This window comes from Asparagus officinalis, chromosome 8 (genome assembly GCF_001876935.1).
Source record: "Asparagus officinalis chromosome 8, Aspof.V1, whole genome shotgun sequence".
NCBI classification, from domain to species: Eukaryota; Viridiplantae; Streptophyta; class Magnoliopsida; order Asparagales; family Asparagaceae; genus Asparagus; species Asparagus officinalis.
The window spans coordinates 113,373,167-113,389,308 of NC_033801.1; the positions used below are offsets into that span (position 1 = coordinate 113,373,167).

The window sequence follows — 16,142 nt, forward strand, 5'->3', positions numbered from 1 at the left end:
CATACCTCATCTTCTTGTGCCATGAAGCACATGTGAGTGGATTCCTCCATCTTTCACCTTGCTCTGATACCAAAAGTAGGGTCCTGTTTTGCTTATGTATACCAAGTGTAGGATCGTGACCCTTAAGAATAGAGTGCGCTCTTATAAAAATCTGCAGAAACTTTACACTTAAACACTAGAGGGTGAGTTTTCAAAGTAGATTATAAATTGCAAAGAAAGAATGGCAATCTCAGAAAATAAACATCACAAACACAAGCATGTATACTGGTTCCACCTCCCCGGTGTACATCCAGTCCCCAAGCAAATCCCGCTTGAGATTTCCACTATGATTTTGAAACCTTACAAAATCAAAAGCAAACCTGACCAATTTGCAAGACCATGCAAATTGCAACACCAATTGACAAGACCATGCCAATTGCCACCCAATCTCTAAACCAAGAGATCAACCCTCTCAAACCCGAGAGAAATCCTTTTTGAAGCAAGAACACAATTGATCCTATAAGCCTTGAATGTGTAGTGAAGTGCTGCAGTGGCTTAGGATTCTTTTAACTCTCTGAATATTGCCTATACAATCTCTAAGAATGATTGAAACCAAGGCAATATCAGAAACTCTCTTTTTCTAAACACTTAACATGAAAATCTGGAAAATTAGAGAGTGAATATGCACAAAATGTTTGATCTTGCAAGTGCAAAACTTGGTTGTTGTTTTCTGATGTTTAAACCTATTTATAGCCTCTGAAATGACATAATTTTAAACCCAATTAACGTCCACAAAACGGCTATAAACAGTCACTTATTTTAAACCTGAAACCTGGCTGAAATGACATAATTTTAAACCCAATTAACGTCCACAAAACGGCTATAAACAGTCACTTATTTTAAACCTGAAATCTGGAAAAACTGCTTCTGTAGTCGACTACAAGGCATAATAGTCGACTACACTGTAAACTCAGATTCTGGAATTTTTCTGTTTAGTATTTTGACTGTAACTTTCTCATCCGATATCAGAATGAGGTGATTTAAGATTCGTTGGAAAGCTCTTGAAGAGACCTACAACTTTGATCTTTTGAGTTTTTCCAGATTCTAATTTCTAAGGGGTGTAAATGAAATGTTTAAGACACACCCAATATTTATAAACTCTAATGGCTAACATAGGGGATTTCTATTGTTAACCAACACACTAAGCATGTGTTAGTGTGTTCTAACACTATGTGTGTGCATGTGTGTGAGTGATCAAGGCTTGTACAAATTTCTAAGCAAAGAAAATATAAAATTACATTTTGACAATAAAGTATATCTTCTTCTTTGCTTCATTTTGCCTTGAACTCATCTATGTCTTGAGTATCTCTTTGAATATAATTATTGATATAGCTCTGATACTGCAAAACAAATGTTAGCACATAATACACACAACATATAATATTTGTTATCATCAAAACAAACTAATCTTGGGGTCAAGATTCCTAACATATAGCACATGCAATAATTATATCAACTTGAGTTAGGAAAGGGTAATGTGGCTTTGCAGATAGGATTTTAAAATGATTTTTCAATATCCCAAAAGTTAATTCAATTTTAGACATTAGAGATGAGTGTATTAAATTGAAAAAAATTCTTATCTATTATTGATAGGCCTCCCCTTGAGTTCATTTTAATGATAACACACTCCTCAATTTGACCAGAAATTCAGCGATTTGAGAAGAAGAGTGGTAGGATTTTGGAGCAGGAACTGGACGCGAGGGATAAAAAAGAGGAGGGAGTATACTGGAGGAGGCGGTGAAAATAAAGCCCTCTTTCCTAAACCTAGCAAAAGAAAAGGAGATGCGGTATCTAACATGGAGTGGGGTGTCAGATATAACACCGCAAATCCTCTCCATTTGATAGATTTTGCAAATCCTAACAATGGATTCTTTTTTGCAATTTTGGAATTCAATATTCCAAATTTTTTTTGGAATCAAACATAAACTATGGAATCCAACTAACAAAAAATTATTAAATTTTCATCCTAAAATTTGGAATCCACCCAAAGACCAATTTTTTTTGTGTGTGAAACAAACACTACCTAAATATTTTGTGGATAGGATAAGCGAGATGCAAAATATCGGTTTAATCAATACGGGTCGAATAAATCCGTTATCGGACTCGTTCTCACATCCTACCCGACCCAACTCAAGCGTCCATCTCAACCACTCGCCCGACCTCACGTGCCAATCCCCACGCAGTCATCAATGGTCGCGCGTTTCCGTCATCAATGGACCCTTGACAACTTCCCCGTACAAAATCACGCGACGCCGCATACCGCCACGCGTACTCTCCATGCTTCCAGAATAGCCACGTGTCCGTCTCCCGTCCTCATTTCCCTCATCCCGAATCCTCCCGTTGGTTGAGAAAAAGAATAAAATAAAATTTCTATTTATTGCAAAAGAAAATTTCCCTTTCTTCTCTTATTTCTGTTTGGTTCCTTCTCTTTTCTATTTTAGAGGCGGTTCATCCAACCATCGTCGCCTCTCAAAAACTAATCCCAAAATTCAGCGTCACCATTTCCATTTCCCCTAAAATTTCAATAAAAATCTCATCATTTAACTATTAATTCGTGAATTAAATTATATGATTTGCATCGGTGCGAGCATTCCAAGCGCTCGAATCCTCCATCATCAACAAATTCAAGATAAAGAACATATTTTGAGGAGTAAAAGCTCGTACCTGCGATCACCAGCGACGACGACGGTGAGAATACCGGCGATCGAGATGGAGTCCACGTCGAAGGCGTCGGCGATCGCGTCCACGCCGTTGATTCTGACCTCAGGCGCCAGCGGTCGGGTCACCGCCCTCTTCTCTCTCCGATCGCTAAGAAGCTTGCTGCTTTTGTTCAATAGCTTTTTGCTTTTGCTTTTGCTGCCGTTTCGGCGGAGGACGATAGCGGTGTCGGAGAAGTCGGAGGGGGTGGTGGTGAGAGTGCCGGCGGCGATGGTGAGGAGGACGAAGGAGAGCGAGGCGGCGGCGAGGAGAGCGATGGCGATTAAGAGGTTGAAGGAGATTGAGGAGGAGATGGAGGAGACGAAGACGAGCTCGAAGGAGTTCTCGCTGATGTCGACGGTGAGAGGGGATACGATATTCACGAGGTCGTGGACGCCGATCGCTTCTAAGATCAAGTAAGCTTAATCGCCGTATTTCTTCTTATTTTTTAATTCCCTTTTTCTTTTCATTTTATGGTCTTTTTTTTTTTGGAATTTTCAGAAGAAATTATTTAGTAATGGTTTGTGTTCATTGTGTTTTTACTATGAAAATTCTTTATGGAAAATAACGATAATATTTTGAAATTTATTTGTAATTTTTCGTTGAAAATTGTAAATTGTAAATTTGCAATTATAAAACTGTTCTAGAGGCAACTTTGCGAGCACGCCTCTCTTGACCCGGCTTCTAAATGCAGCTTGAATTCAAGAGGAGTGCACTGTACGTAGAGAAAAGCTGTATTATTTTTGTTGTTTATTAGCAGAAGAATTGGTCAATTTTGAACTGCAACATTTCTCATTTAACTATTTTAATTTTTAAGCGGGAGCTGTTGCAAATTTATTGAAAATTGCTGGAAATTTTAATGTTAGGCTTGTTTAGAACCAACCTCGTTAAGTTGGAGACCCAATTTGCATGTTTTTTAAGGTAATTTTACAAATACGAACACTTGGAGAATAATTTTCGAGTATGAAAGATATGAGGGTTATATACACATAAACCCACTTGTTTTATTAGCGGAAGGCGTAGTCAATTTTGAACCGCAAATTTTAGATCAAGGATGCGACGGCAAATGACGCTTTTAAGCTAAACCGACAGTTGATTTAGACCCGCGAATAAAGGGCGGTCACTTTATTTGGAGTCTAATTTTTTTTTCCGTTCATTAATGTTGATGTCACTACAGTTTAATAATCATGTGAACTTTTTGAATTCTTTTTCTTTAAAAAAATGTTCTTCTACTCTCTTGATGTCAGCTTGACCCTTACAAATAAAGGAGACAAAGTAGTTCTGATTCTTTAAAGACTAAAGTGTTTAAACGAAGTTTTTATCTTGTACCGTAGAAATTGGATTTTTGGAAGAGATAGATGTAGAAAGATAAAAGTGATAACTTTTGGATCATTGATGGGCTAAATAGCAGTTAAATACCCTATAGTTTCATTCACTCTGTATTATATACCCTCACTTATTTTTTTGGCATTTATATGCTTAAGATGTTTAAAATCAATACATTAGTATCCTCTATTATGTAAATATGAAAATTTTCACCTAAATATTATCATTTTACACTTGGAATTAATTAACATTTTAGTGCCATGTTAGAACATTCTGATGAAATTCTGCACGTTTGCATTGTATAGGGTATCCATTTCAATTTTAAACAATTTAGAGCACATAACTGCAACCAAAAGAGGGGAAATAAACCGAGAGTACATAAATGAACAGTGAGTAAAACTATAAGATATCTAAGTGCTATTTAGCCAATATTGATGTTATTATCGTCGTTTAGAATAATTTGTCGCTAGTCGCTTTCTCGAAGGATCTACGCCACAAATTTGAAGACCACTTTGTGCGATTTCGTCGTGATAGAAAAATTCTCCACACGGCCGACAGAACATTCTGCTTGTTGATGTGCGAGCAAAATTGTTAAAAAGCGGGAAAAGATATCGGTCCCTGACTGCTATCATGTCACATCAGCATCTCTGAGGTTGCCCACTAGCATTATGTATGGCACCAACTTTGGATAGGCCCATAATTTGGGCCTCTATGGGCCTATTGTCATTGACCTTTGGGTACCATATTATACACGGATTTGTTCAATCTGCAGCTCCACTCTTCATTGATATCATTGAGTGTTCTTCAAATCTGTGGCCACTTTTAAGTAATTGAGCCATGAACAACATACCCAAATCTTGAATCATGTGTTTAAGAAATCATAGGATTTAGGTAATATCCATTAATATTTGCGCTGTTACTTGTCACATAGTAGTATATGAATGTTCAGCGTTGCTGTATTATATCTGCCAATGAACATCTGTATTTCTTTCGAAACTCTTTCTTGGAATTTAATAAAAGCTATGGCTTCGTTTAGATACCATGGTGTTTTTCTTGTTGTGTTTTTGTAAAAAAACACCATGATGTTGTATTTTTACCTTAAAATATTTTCAAAACACTACGTTAAATATTTTTTGTCAACACTAGTTTGACCCATTATAACATTAGTATTAAACATATTATTAATATATTATATATTAATTATAATAAAATATATTGTAAATAAAATGTTATAATATTTAGTTTACATTATTATAGTATTATAAGTATTAAATGTAATGTAATATAATATTGTATAATGTATTATAATATTATATTATACTTAATGAGTTATATTATATTATATTATAATTTAATAAATTTTTATATTATAAATATTATATAATATATTATAGTTTTTAATATGTTAGAGTTTATTAAAAGTACTTTAATAATATATTAGTATTTATGATATAAACAAATATTATTATATTATGAATATATTATTTTTACATTAACATTTGTTAGCAATACTTATTTTATTATTAAAACTATTTTACTTTATAATAAATTATATTATTATTCCATAATATATTAATATATTATATATAATATTGCATTTACTATACAACATGTTATTATAATAATATTATTATATTGTTATGTTATTATTAAAAATGTTACTATTATCTAATATTTTATAACTATTAATTTATTACAATTTATTTATTAAAAAGTTATTAATATTATTACTGATTATACTATTGTATAGTATATTATTTATTTATCAATTATTATATTATTATTTATTATCAATAACTTTATTAATTTTTTATTAGCTTATTATATTTATTATTATTTATTTATTATTATAATACGTTATTAACATATTCAATATTGGTCATTATATTTTATTATAGTATTTATAAGATAATTTATTTATTATTTTTTTATATTAATTTATAATATATACTTATAATATATTAAATTAACCTAAGATATAGGTATGTATAGTATAGTATATATAATATAATAATATAAATATACTAATATCTAATAGTATTTAATAATGTTATTTTATTATTAATATAATATTATACTATTATTAATATAGTATAAAGTATAATAATATAATATTATACTATTATTCATATAATATACTATTATTAATAATGTTAATATTATGTTATTACTAGTATGTTATTAATTAATAAATTAATATATTATAAATATTTTAATATTATATAAAATATTATAGTTTTTAATATGTTATAATATAATAAGCATGTTTATAATATAGTATAGTATAGTTTATTAATAGTACTTTAATAATATATTAGTATTTATGATACAAATGTTTATAATATAATAAGCATGTTTATAATAACTCTATATTAACTGTATTTAATATATTATGTTAGATATTATATTAACACCTTCTCAAACTCAAAACCAAAACACCAAACTTAAAACACCTAAAAGGTGTTTTGAGATAAGTGTTGTGTTTTTGGTTTGAGAATGATCAAATGTATGGTGTTTTATTTTTATAAAAAACACCATGGGAACAAGTAAAACACCATGGTATCCAAACGGATATATTTCTCTGAAAAAGTTTCCTTGAAAACCATCTCAATGAAGTTTGCTTATGATTTTCATTTCTTTTTTAGAATATTAATTGTATTAATTATTCTTTAGCTCTGTTCACCATGGCAGCTGATGAGAAATTATTTCTATTCTTTGTAGGGGGCTGGTTGTCGTTATGCATGGTTTAAATGAACACAGGTTTGTTTATTTGTTTTCTCGCGGCATGTGAAGTTTAAGATTGTGCAGTAATAATTGTAATACTTACAAGTTTGGTGATTTTTGTGTTCTGCAGTGGAAGATACAATTATTTTGCTAAGCAACTAAATGCCAGTGGATTTAAAGTTTATGCTATGGATTGGACTGGTAACCTCTAGTCAAATAACCATATTTTTGAACTTTATTTCTTGGTCTCTAATATTGGTTGTAAATAGGAAAAAAAAGTTTTTGGATAAAGTAAAAGTCTAAAGTCTTTTTATTATATTGCATGTGGTCTTCTCTTCGAACATTTGCAAAACCGAACTTCATTTTGGAAATGATTGTTTCATCAATGATCATATATGGGGATTGCATGACTTTCTAGACAAAAGAGGTTCTCTCTTATAGGATACCCTAAATTTTTAGTTACCATCCAATTTGAATTTGGAGATCTTATCAGGTTAAGATTATTCACATTCTTAAAGTTCCTAACCATTACACCAAAACTCTGAAGTTGTGGTGATGGTTGATGGTTATATTTTTACTAGCATATTAGTACGTGCACATACACGTTCTAGTAATGTTAAATTTTTTTATTAAAATACGGTCCTATGTTTTAATTATATTATTATCATTTAATGTGTATTTACATAGTTTCTAGTAAAATATCTACGTGCATAATTCACGTGATTAAATTAATAAGAAATTTCTTATCATTTAATGTTGTATCATGAGGATATATTAATTTTACATTGAAGTAGCAACAACTATTCTACGTCAGGTAATTCATCAAATCTTTCTAACTTTATTGCATCAAGGTAGCGAGTAAAGCCCTCGTCAAAACTTTGAAGTTCTGGTGAGAATTGAGGGTTATATTTTTACTAGCATATTAGTACGTGCACATACACCATCCAATTTGAATTTGGAGATCTTATCAGCTTTAGATTATTCACATTCTTAAAGTTCCTAACCATTACACCAAAACTCTGAAGTTGTGGTGAGAGTTGAGGGTTATATTTTTACTAGCATATTAGTACGTGCACATACACGTTCTAGTAATGTTAATTTTTTTATTAAATTACAGTCCTATGTTTTAATTATATTATTATCATTTAAGGTGCATTTACATAGTTTCTAGTGAAATGTCCATGTGCCTAGTTCACGTAATCAAATTATTAAGAAAATTCTTATCATTTAATGTTGTATCATGAGGATATATTAGTTTAGATTAAAGTAACAACAACTATTCAACATAAGGTAATTCATCTAATCTTTCTGATTTTATTGCGTCAATGTAGCGAGTATAGCCCTTGCCAACATGGAATATGCCAAGATCTAGTGCAAATAAATATTGAAAATTGCAATCAAAATCCACAAGCTCCAAACCAAGAACATAAATAAGATGACACAAGTGTTTTACGTGGTTCAACACAATGGGTACATCCACGGTAAGGCAAATCAATTACCATTCCACTATTTCAACAACAATATACATGATTTGGGGTTCATGAGAACACTCATCAATTAGTTGAATACACCAACCAACAACCCCGCTCTACAACACTAGTAGCAAGAGAAACAACACACCAAGTCAAACAATTGAAATCTCCACTTGAATACCCAACAATAATCCAAAGACAAGAAGAGGGTTACCATGAGTTGCTAGAATTACAAAATCACAATGGGTGATAAGAACACCTTCTCCTCCTTTGATTTTCCCTTGCCAAAGAGTCTTGATCCACACACAAAAGCTTCTCTCAAAACCTCCCCTTGTTCCTCCTTTTCTTTCAAATCCTTAGAAGAGAGCAACTATTGAGATAGAGAGAAATAACCCAAGGTTAGGTCAATTTTGTGTGTGCCCCTCTTCTCTTATTTATAATATGGCCCATAAAAACAAGAGAAAATAGGCGCGACCCATATATACCCTTATGGGCTTCAATATAACATGAAAAATAGTCCAAACATGTTGATTTAGCATCACTAAACCAACTCATAGTTATGAAAAGTATAAAAATTTTTAGTTCATACAACATATTTTTAATTATATATTATATAAATGTTAAACAAGACTCTCATTTGACCTATCTCACTACCTACTTTACACTGTGTTGCATTTTTGTCAATTATATAATTTTTAAAAGGGTTATGCATGAAATTTTAAATATAAGGAGAGGGAGAAATGAAACAGTAGAACATTCTAGAGAGAGGGGGGATGTATTTAATGATAGCAGAAATGGACAAAATGTCCACTCAATTCAATTTGTCTAATACAAATCATAAATTTCCATTAAAACTTAACCAATGATTGAGGACTTTTCAATCATTCCATCACTTTTGCCTACCCTCGCAAAGATTTTTAGAGTAGTGTAGATATTCTGACACACATGTTCCCTATTTTTCCTCAGGTCATGGAGGAAGTGATGGATTGCATGGCTATGTTCATTCCCTTGATTATGCAGTGAACGATTTGGTATTATGACTTAACATCTATTTCATAATAGAATAAAGAAATATAAGCTAAGTAGAACTGTTCTTCTGATGTAATACAAATTTGTTTGTGCACAGAAAACTTTCTTGGATAAGGTGTTGACTGAAAACCCTGGATTGCCATGTTTTTGCTTTGGCCATTCCACAGGTGCAGCCATTATCCTTAAAGTAAGTTTATCTATCATATTCAGATGCTTAACATTTGATTTTAGTTTCGTGCTCCTGCTGCTAATTTATTTTTGAATATTTGAAGGCCGTATTAGATCCGAAGGTTGAAGCTCGAATTAGTGGTGTAGTATGCACATCCCCAGCTATTGGTGTTCAACCATCTCATCCTATTGTTGCGGTGAGCATACGAGTTTTGGATTTATCAGCAAGAATATGAGTATTTTAAACGTGTTCCTTTGATTATGGTTTTGGAATTACTATTCTTGAAATGTAGTCAGGTGCTTGGTTTATTTTAATAATGTATCCAGCAAATTCTTCCTTAATACAGCCATCAATGGCCTTTTTTTTGTACTTTTCTCAGAGGGCTTGCATAAGTTGAATCGGAAGACTAAGAACTTCTAGAATCTGTCCAATAACCTAGTTGTCCGTCATTGCACTCTCTATACCTTTGTTCATAAATTCATGTTTCAAAGAAGTTTTATGCTTATTTCCTGTTAGATGATGCGATCAATTTCCATTTTACAGATAGAACTTTAATATTTTCAAATTGGTAAGGTGTGTTAGGAATAGAGCTTTTGGAAGAAAATAGACTTATTTTATTCATTGTATTGAAAGATTTAAATAAAAGAGCAAGAGAAGAGGTTTTAGTATTCTAGGCGTTGTGGGACTAAAGAAAGAGACAATATGCCCAATAACTATATTTAACATCTCCGGTCAAACTCACAGTTGGTAGAGAACCGAGAGTTTGGATAAGATGAGTCAAATTTGCATAGATGGTTATTGGCATGGCTCGACGAGAGGTGGTTGAATTAGAGCACATCGGTGGTTAGAATAGCAGGATGTGAGGTCATATTATTGCAATAGTGATCGACAGTCACACACCATAGTTGCAAGAGGGAGGACTTGCTATCGTGGGAGAAGGCATGGTAACTAGATCTTGCAAGCGACGAGGTATAATGTTGCAGTAGTGATTGGCGGTCACGCACAGTGGTCGCGAGAGGAGGCATGGTGACCAGATCTTGTAAGCATCGGTGAACGGAAAATGCTTGGTTGGAGAGGGCTTGGCTCGAGGCTAGCAAAGGAGGGAGAAATCTCGCTAACACTTCGTGTGCATGCGATGAAGCGGATGAGCAATATAATTATGCCAAGTGGGTCTAGAGAGATCTAATTGATAGGCTAAATAATTAGCTGAAGATTTATAAAGATCTAGTTGGTAAGCCAAATGATTAGCGCAAGATCTATGAAGATCTAGTTAGTAAGCCAAATGATTGGCGTAAGATTTATCAAGATCTAGTTGGTAAGCCAAATGATTGGTGTAAGATCTATAAAGATTTAGTTGGTAAGTCAAATGGTTGGCATAAAATGTATGAAGATCTAGGTTGAATCCAGTATCGAGGCCGCCGAGGAGAAGTGCGGAGTTTTTAGCAAAACCTCCTTAGTTTCTCAATGTAGAGGAAGAAGAAGGAGCTCTCTTTGGGATCAAGAGAATGTATCTGATATCATGTTAAGAATAGAGCTTTTGGAAGAAAACAGACTTATTTTATTCATAGTGTTGAAAGGTTTAAATACAAGAGCAAGAGAAGAGGTTTTAGTATCCCAGGCAATGTGGTGACTAAAGAAAGGATACAATACGCCCAATAACTATATTTAAGAAGGTGAGATCGGATGACTAGTTAAATTAAATTGACTAGGTTCAGCTATGTAAATATTTACATTGGTTAGGTTCGTGAAGAGTTTGATCGCGTGCACACTGGTTAAATTTTAGTAAGATTAGGTCAAGTTATTCAATATGATTAGAATATGAATTCTATCAGAAGCATCCCCATAAAAGCGGAATAGTTTACGTAGTATACAAAATAGATGAAATTCTCAAATTAACCTTTCAACCACCCGCACCATTAATGGTTTAAGTTTCCTTATTCTATGGGGGTGTTTTGATAGAATCTCTCATGGTTAGGTTAGGTTGTTCCTGACTTCATTGAAACCAAACAATCGAGGTTTTATTCCGGCTTTTCGACCATCTAACTTTTTATCTCAACCTTTGTCACCCAGTTCATGAATCCTGTTTGGTCATTTGGTTTCGCTCTGGCTATTTCTATGGTTTAAAGTATAGCCGCACGTTATTTTCTTACTAACTTGATCTAAATCCATTGAAGTCAATTATCTTGAACTTTCAGTTATGATTATTTCTCCCTTTAACTTATCAGCGTCGTGCTTTAGTTGTTGGCTTTCATTAGGCTTTCACACGGTACTAGTTTACTACTTCGAATAATTGAGAAAACCAAGAAAATTAGATTGAATATTGTACGTACTGTACCCCATGAAGGCTTCATCCCTGCAGGATGAGTAAGAACGAGAAACATCCTCGATCAGTTAAAATTACACGCGTTTCTGTTAGATTCTTGTTGAGAATGGTATTCTTTAGGCTATTAGGAACTAGATGAGATGAATTGCAGAGTGACTTTTTAATGACAGTGATGGAGCTTAAACATATAACAAATTCTCATTATAACATTTCAGATCCTTGGTTAGTACCTGTAGTTCTTACTCCTAAGCAAAGCAATGCTCCTGAAATCCTCCAGCTTACTTACCTGTTTCTGTTAACTTAGTTTATGAATGTGTTACTTTAACTTATTGGAGTAATTAGTATCAATATTAGAACCTAGTTTTACGATAGGGTTAACATCTCACACACACACACGAGCCCTTTTGTGGCTTTTGCGTAGCTCCCCTAAACTTTTTCTCTCTCACAAAGCCCCTCTGAAGCTGAATCTTTTGCCACTGAACCCCCAACTAAAATGTAATGGAATGGATAAAGTTTTGTGAAATTAACCCCGAATACTAATCAAAACCAACACTGTCGCTTATTATTTCTTATAATTTCATGTCACAGGTTGTTGCTCCAATATTCTCTCTCTTACTCCCAAGATACCAAATTAGCAACGCAAACAAGAAGGGGCCTCCTGTCTCGAGGGACCCAGAAGCCTTGCGAGCCAAGTACTCTGATCCATTAGTCTTCACCGGTTCACTGAGAATACGAACAGGCTATGAAATCCTCCGAATTACCTATCATCTCCAACAAAACCTGAACAAAGTCACTGTTCCCTTTCTAGTCCTTCATGGCACAGCCGATACGGTTACAGACCCTACCGCGTCTCAAAGGCTCTATGATGAAGCCTCTTCTGACGATAAATCCATAAAGCTCTATGATGGGTTCTTTCATGATTTGCTGTTTGAGCCGGAGCGGGATGATATATTGAAGGACATTATTGATTGGTTGTGTTGTAGAGTTGAGTGAAGAGCGATAACGTTGAGAAAGTGGTGCGGTGATTTTTAATCCGTGTTGCCACTTGGGCGGAGTTTGTTGAAGAAATTGTGCGTTGTATTGAAACTCTCTTGGGACTGTTAATATAATAAATTTATCAAAAGGATATATTAGAAGGGTTTTTTTTTTTGCATCTTTAATTGTACCACTCTGGGACTGCAGCACGAATATCTCGTTATATCTTCTTTAATTTATGAGATTGTATCGTTCTTGCATGTTATTAATTTCTATATTTTGCTTTAACGGAGCAACAGAGCATTTCAAGATAATCTTAGAAACGCTGGTGTTCTTTACTGTCTGAATATATTGTCATCTTTTTTCCTTGCATGAAAACATTGAGTTATTAAACCAAAACTATGGTAGAGCAGTTTAAGAATGTCTACATTGTGGGCTTGATCTTGAAGTAATTTGACACATCGATTCGGAAATCTGAGTTATAGTCAGTCCCATCTACTATAATTTCTTCTTATTTTGAGCTAGTACTCTCTTCTTTTTTGCGTATTCTTGTATGCATATTCGAGTTTATAATTTCTAATTGATAAAATTTACTGACATCTTGACTCGATTGCTCATAAGATCAAGATTTGAGGATATGGGCTTTCAATCAAGTGCCATAGAATGAATACGAGTCTGAAGCATTTTGAATATTGAGACAGAAACTCTGTTTCGTGTTGAATTTGTTTTGTCTTTGACGCCAGAGGATTGAATTCTTTCGAAAGAGATGCATCTTTATAAGGTTTTTAATGCTATTTCTTGTGGTTTGATTGCGAGTAAGCTCACAACTTGCTCTATTGTCTTATTCTGTGTGTGTATGATGTATATCTCCACCCGAATATATATTTCATCACTTGGACTTGCAACTTGGAAATATTCTATAACTAGGACCATTACGGGCGGAACTAAATAATATATAACAGTGTCATAGTTCAATCTAGAAAGATGTTTAATAAGCAAATATATTTCCAGCTCTCCTTGCTAGAGTTTGTGCTCGACTTTTGTCCAACCAAGATACTCGCACGGATAATGTGAAGGATATAACAAAAGCCTCATGCTTAGCAAGAACAGTAGTAGCCTTCATAAATAATATGAAATGATGCAACATGTTTCATAAGATAATATACATTTGAGTGCTTACCCAATGAGCTGAAAATAACGTGAATAACTTAATTTGCTTGCATCATATTACTCCAAAAAGAATACTAACTTAGAGAAGGTTCAACATCTTAATAGTGTTATAACCATTTTTTAGTAGCAAAAACTGCTTGATCATCTTCTATATTTAGAATTATTTGCCATCAGTATCCCCAAGTTGATAGGGAATCGTTTAGATAATAACAAATAGAAACCCCGTGCAATGCACAGGATATAACATATATGAAATGAAATATTATTTGCATAACGACATTTTTGGTACAAAATGATTAATGAAATCGGTCTTCAGAACATATTAAATCTAAAATTATTAACTGCATACACACAGTAGATTTCAGTGCTTTATATGATGGATTTGAATAATTTGTAAAAGATAACTATCTCATTCTCAGGAAAAAAGAAAATAAAAAATAAAAGTTATCGAGGTATGTTTGAATTTCAAAAAAGTTCAGCGGCATTTATTCAAAGTAAATATCTCATATTCTACATTTGAAAACAGATCTTCATGTTCCAAGTGCAATTCCTAAATACTTCAGAGATGAAGAATATAAAGATGAAAATATGGAGCATCAAGTTTAAAGATATAGTTGAGTCCACTTTGAATAGTAATCTATTGTGAACCGATGACATCCTAATATTTTTGAGTGACATGAAATCATGCATAAAATGAGAAGGACAGGATTATAATATAATTATCCTAATTTCTTACATATATATATTATATTTATAGTTTCATAATTTTTATCATTATCTTTTGGTTGTCATCCTCATTCGACTTACCAAATTCTCCAAGACTCCAACTAAAGCAAATTTCATTTCATTTGAATGGTCCAAAATGGATAACTATACAAAATACATTTTAAAATTATTCAAGTTCAAGATTTGAACAAATGGAGAAAACACATTGTATTATTTTATAAGATGGATTATTTTCTTAAGTTATCAATAGACAATGTTACATTAAACGTTGGGCGCTTCTAGGCGTCGGACTTGGCGCCCAGCGCTTAGTCGCCTAGGCGGGCGCCTAAGCGGTTTCTGGGTATTTTTTTTTCTTTCTTCATTCAAGTGGTGGTCGATGAGGTTTTGCTGAAGATCGGAGGAGGTAGTGGAGATGTTCATATTTGGAGGTTAATGGAGTTTGGAGGACGTGTAGGCTATGTCACATAAAATCACAATCAAGGCCTACAGAGTACAATCTACGTAAGCAGACAATGCTCCCCTAAACGCTCGTAAAATCTAGGTGGGCAGCCTAAATACCGCCTAGGCGCTAGGCGCTAGTTAGGCGACCTAGGTACCGCCTAGGTCTAGACGTACACCTAAGCGGACTAGGCGGAGGTTTTTTAAAACAGTGTCAATAGATAACACATTAGCGAGGCAGCAAATGTTTTCTTTGAAGTTCTCATAATAAATTAGCAACAAGAACTAGAACACAAAAAACCATTATTCCTTTAAGCTTGTTATTCGTTCCCCTCCAATTTTTCATGTGAAAAAACCCCTCCTTAATTAAACTATATCTTTCTTACACTCTAAAGTACCCCTTATCTTCTTCCCCCTCTTTTATATTCTCTCTCTTCTCCACTCCACCTCCTTTCTCTCTCTCTTCTCCCCTACCTCCACCCACCTCCTTTCTCCTCTATCCCACCTCCACTCTCCTCTCTTTTTTGCTCACCCTCCTCTCTCTTCACTACTTTATCCAACTTTATTCTCCTCCTTAATTTCTCTTTCCTCCATCCTTACTCCATCCTCATCCCTCTTTTTTTCGCTTCCCCCATTCTTCCTCCTCCACTCATCAACCTCTATCTTCTCTCCTCTAACCCATGTCCAGTCTCCTTTCTTCACCTTCCTCGTCTTCCATTCTACTTTCACCGTTCTCTTTCTTCCTCCGATTTTATTTTCACGTTCTTTCATTCTTGTTGTCTCATCTCTTAAAGCCGTATTCTTTGACTAAAATAACCATTTTCTAAAATCACACCAAAGTTAATACTTAGAAGGTAAACTTAAGGTCTAAACTTTACAGTTAATGTCTAATAATTAAAATTGACATGAGGTCTAAAGTTAGCATGTGTGATTTAAAACTAACATCTAACAATAAAAGTTAGCACGTATGGTCTTGTTAGAACAAGTGCACAACAAAGTAAAAATAATTGCGAAGAACAAGCGCGAGAATAAACAACAAGCAATCACAAACATA

General features: G+C 33.7%; 1 protein-coding gene across 1 annotated transcript; it reads left to right on the forward strand.

Moving 5' to 3' along the window:
* LOC109820554 (monoacylglycerol lipase-like) lies at positions 2,450-12,996 on the forward strand. The gene is made up of 7 exons (XM_020386714.1): positions 2,450-3,152; positions 6,784-6,822; positions 6,917-6,987; positions 9,225-9,289; positions 9,385-9,474; positions 9,560-9,652; positions 12,368-12,996. Exons 1-7 carry the CDS (start codon positions 2,608-2,610, stop codon positions 12,770-12,772), a joined length of 1,308 nt encoding a protein of 435 aa, XP_020242303.1. The 5' UTR covers positions 2,450-2,607; the 3' UTR covers positions 12,773-12,996.

What these genes read in the sequence shown, in the direction of transcription:
- LOC109820554 (XM_020386714.1), top strand. Translation starts at nt 2,608, where the DNA reads ATGATTTGCATCGGTGCGAGCATTCCAAGCGCTCGAATCCTCCATCAT. An exon ending in TTATGCTATGGATTGGACTG is followed by an intron (nt 6,988 to 9,224) that starts GTAACCTCTAGT and finishes ATTTTTCCTCAG; the next exon opens with GTCATGGAGGAAGTGATGGA. An exon ending in GTGCAGCCATTATCCTTAAA is followed by an intron (nt 9,475 to 9,559) that starts GTAAGTTTATCT and finishes GAATATTTGAAG; the next exon opens with GCCGTATTAGATCCGAAGGT.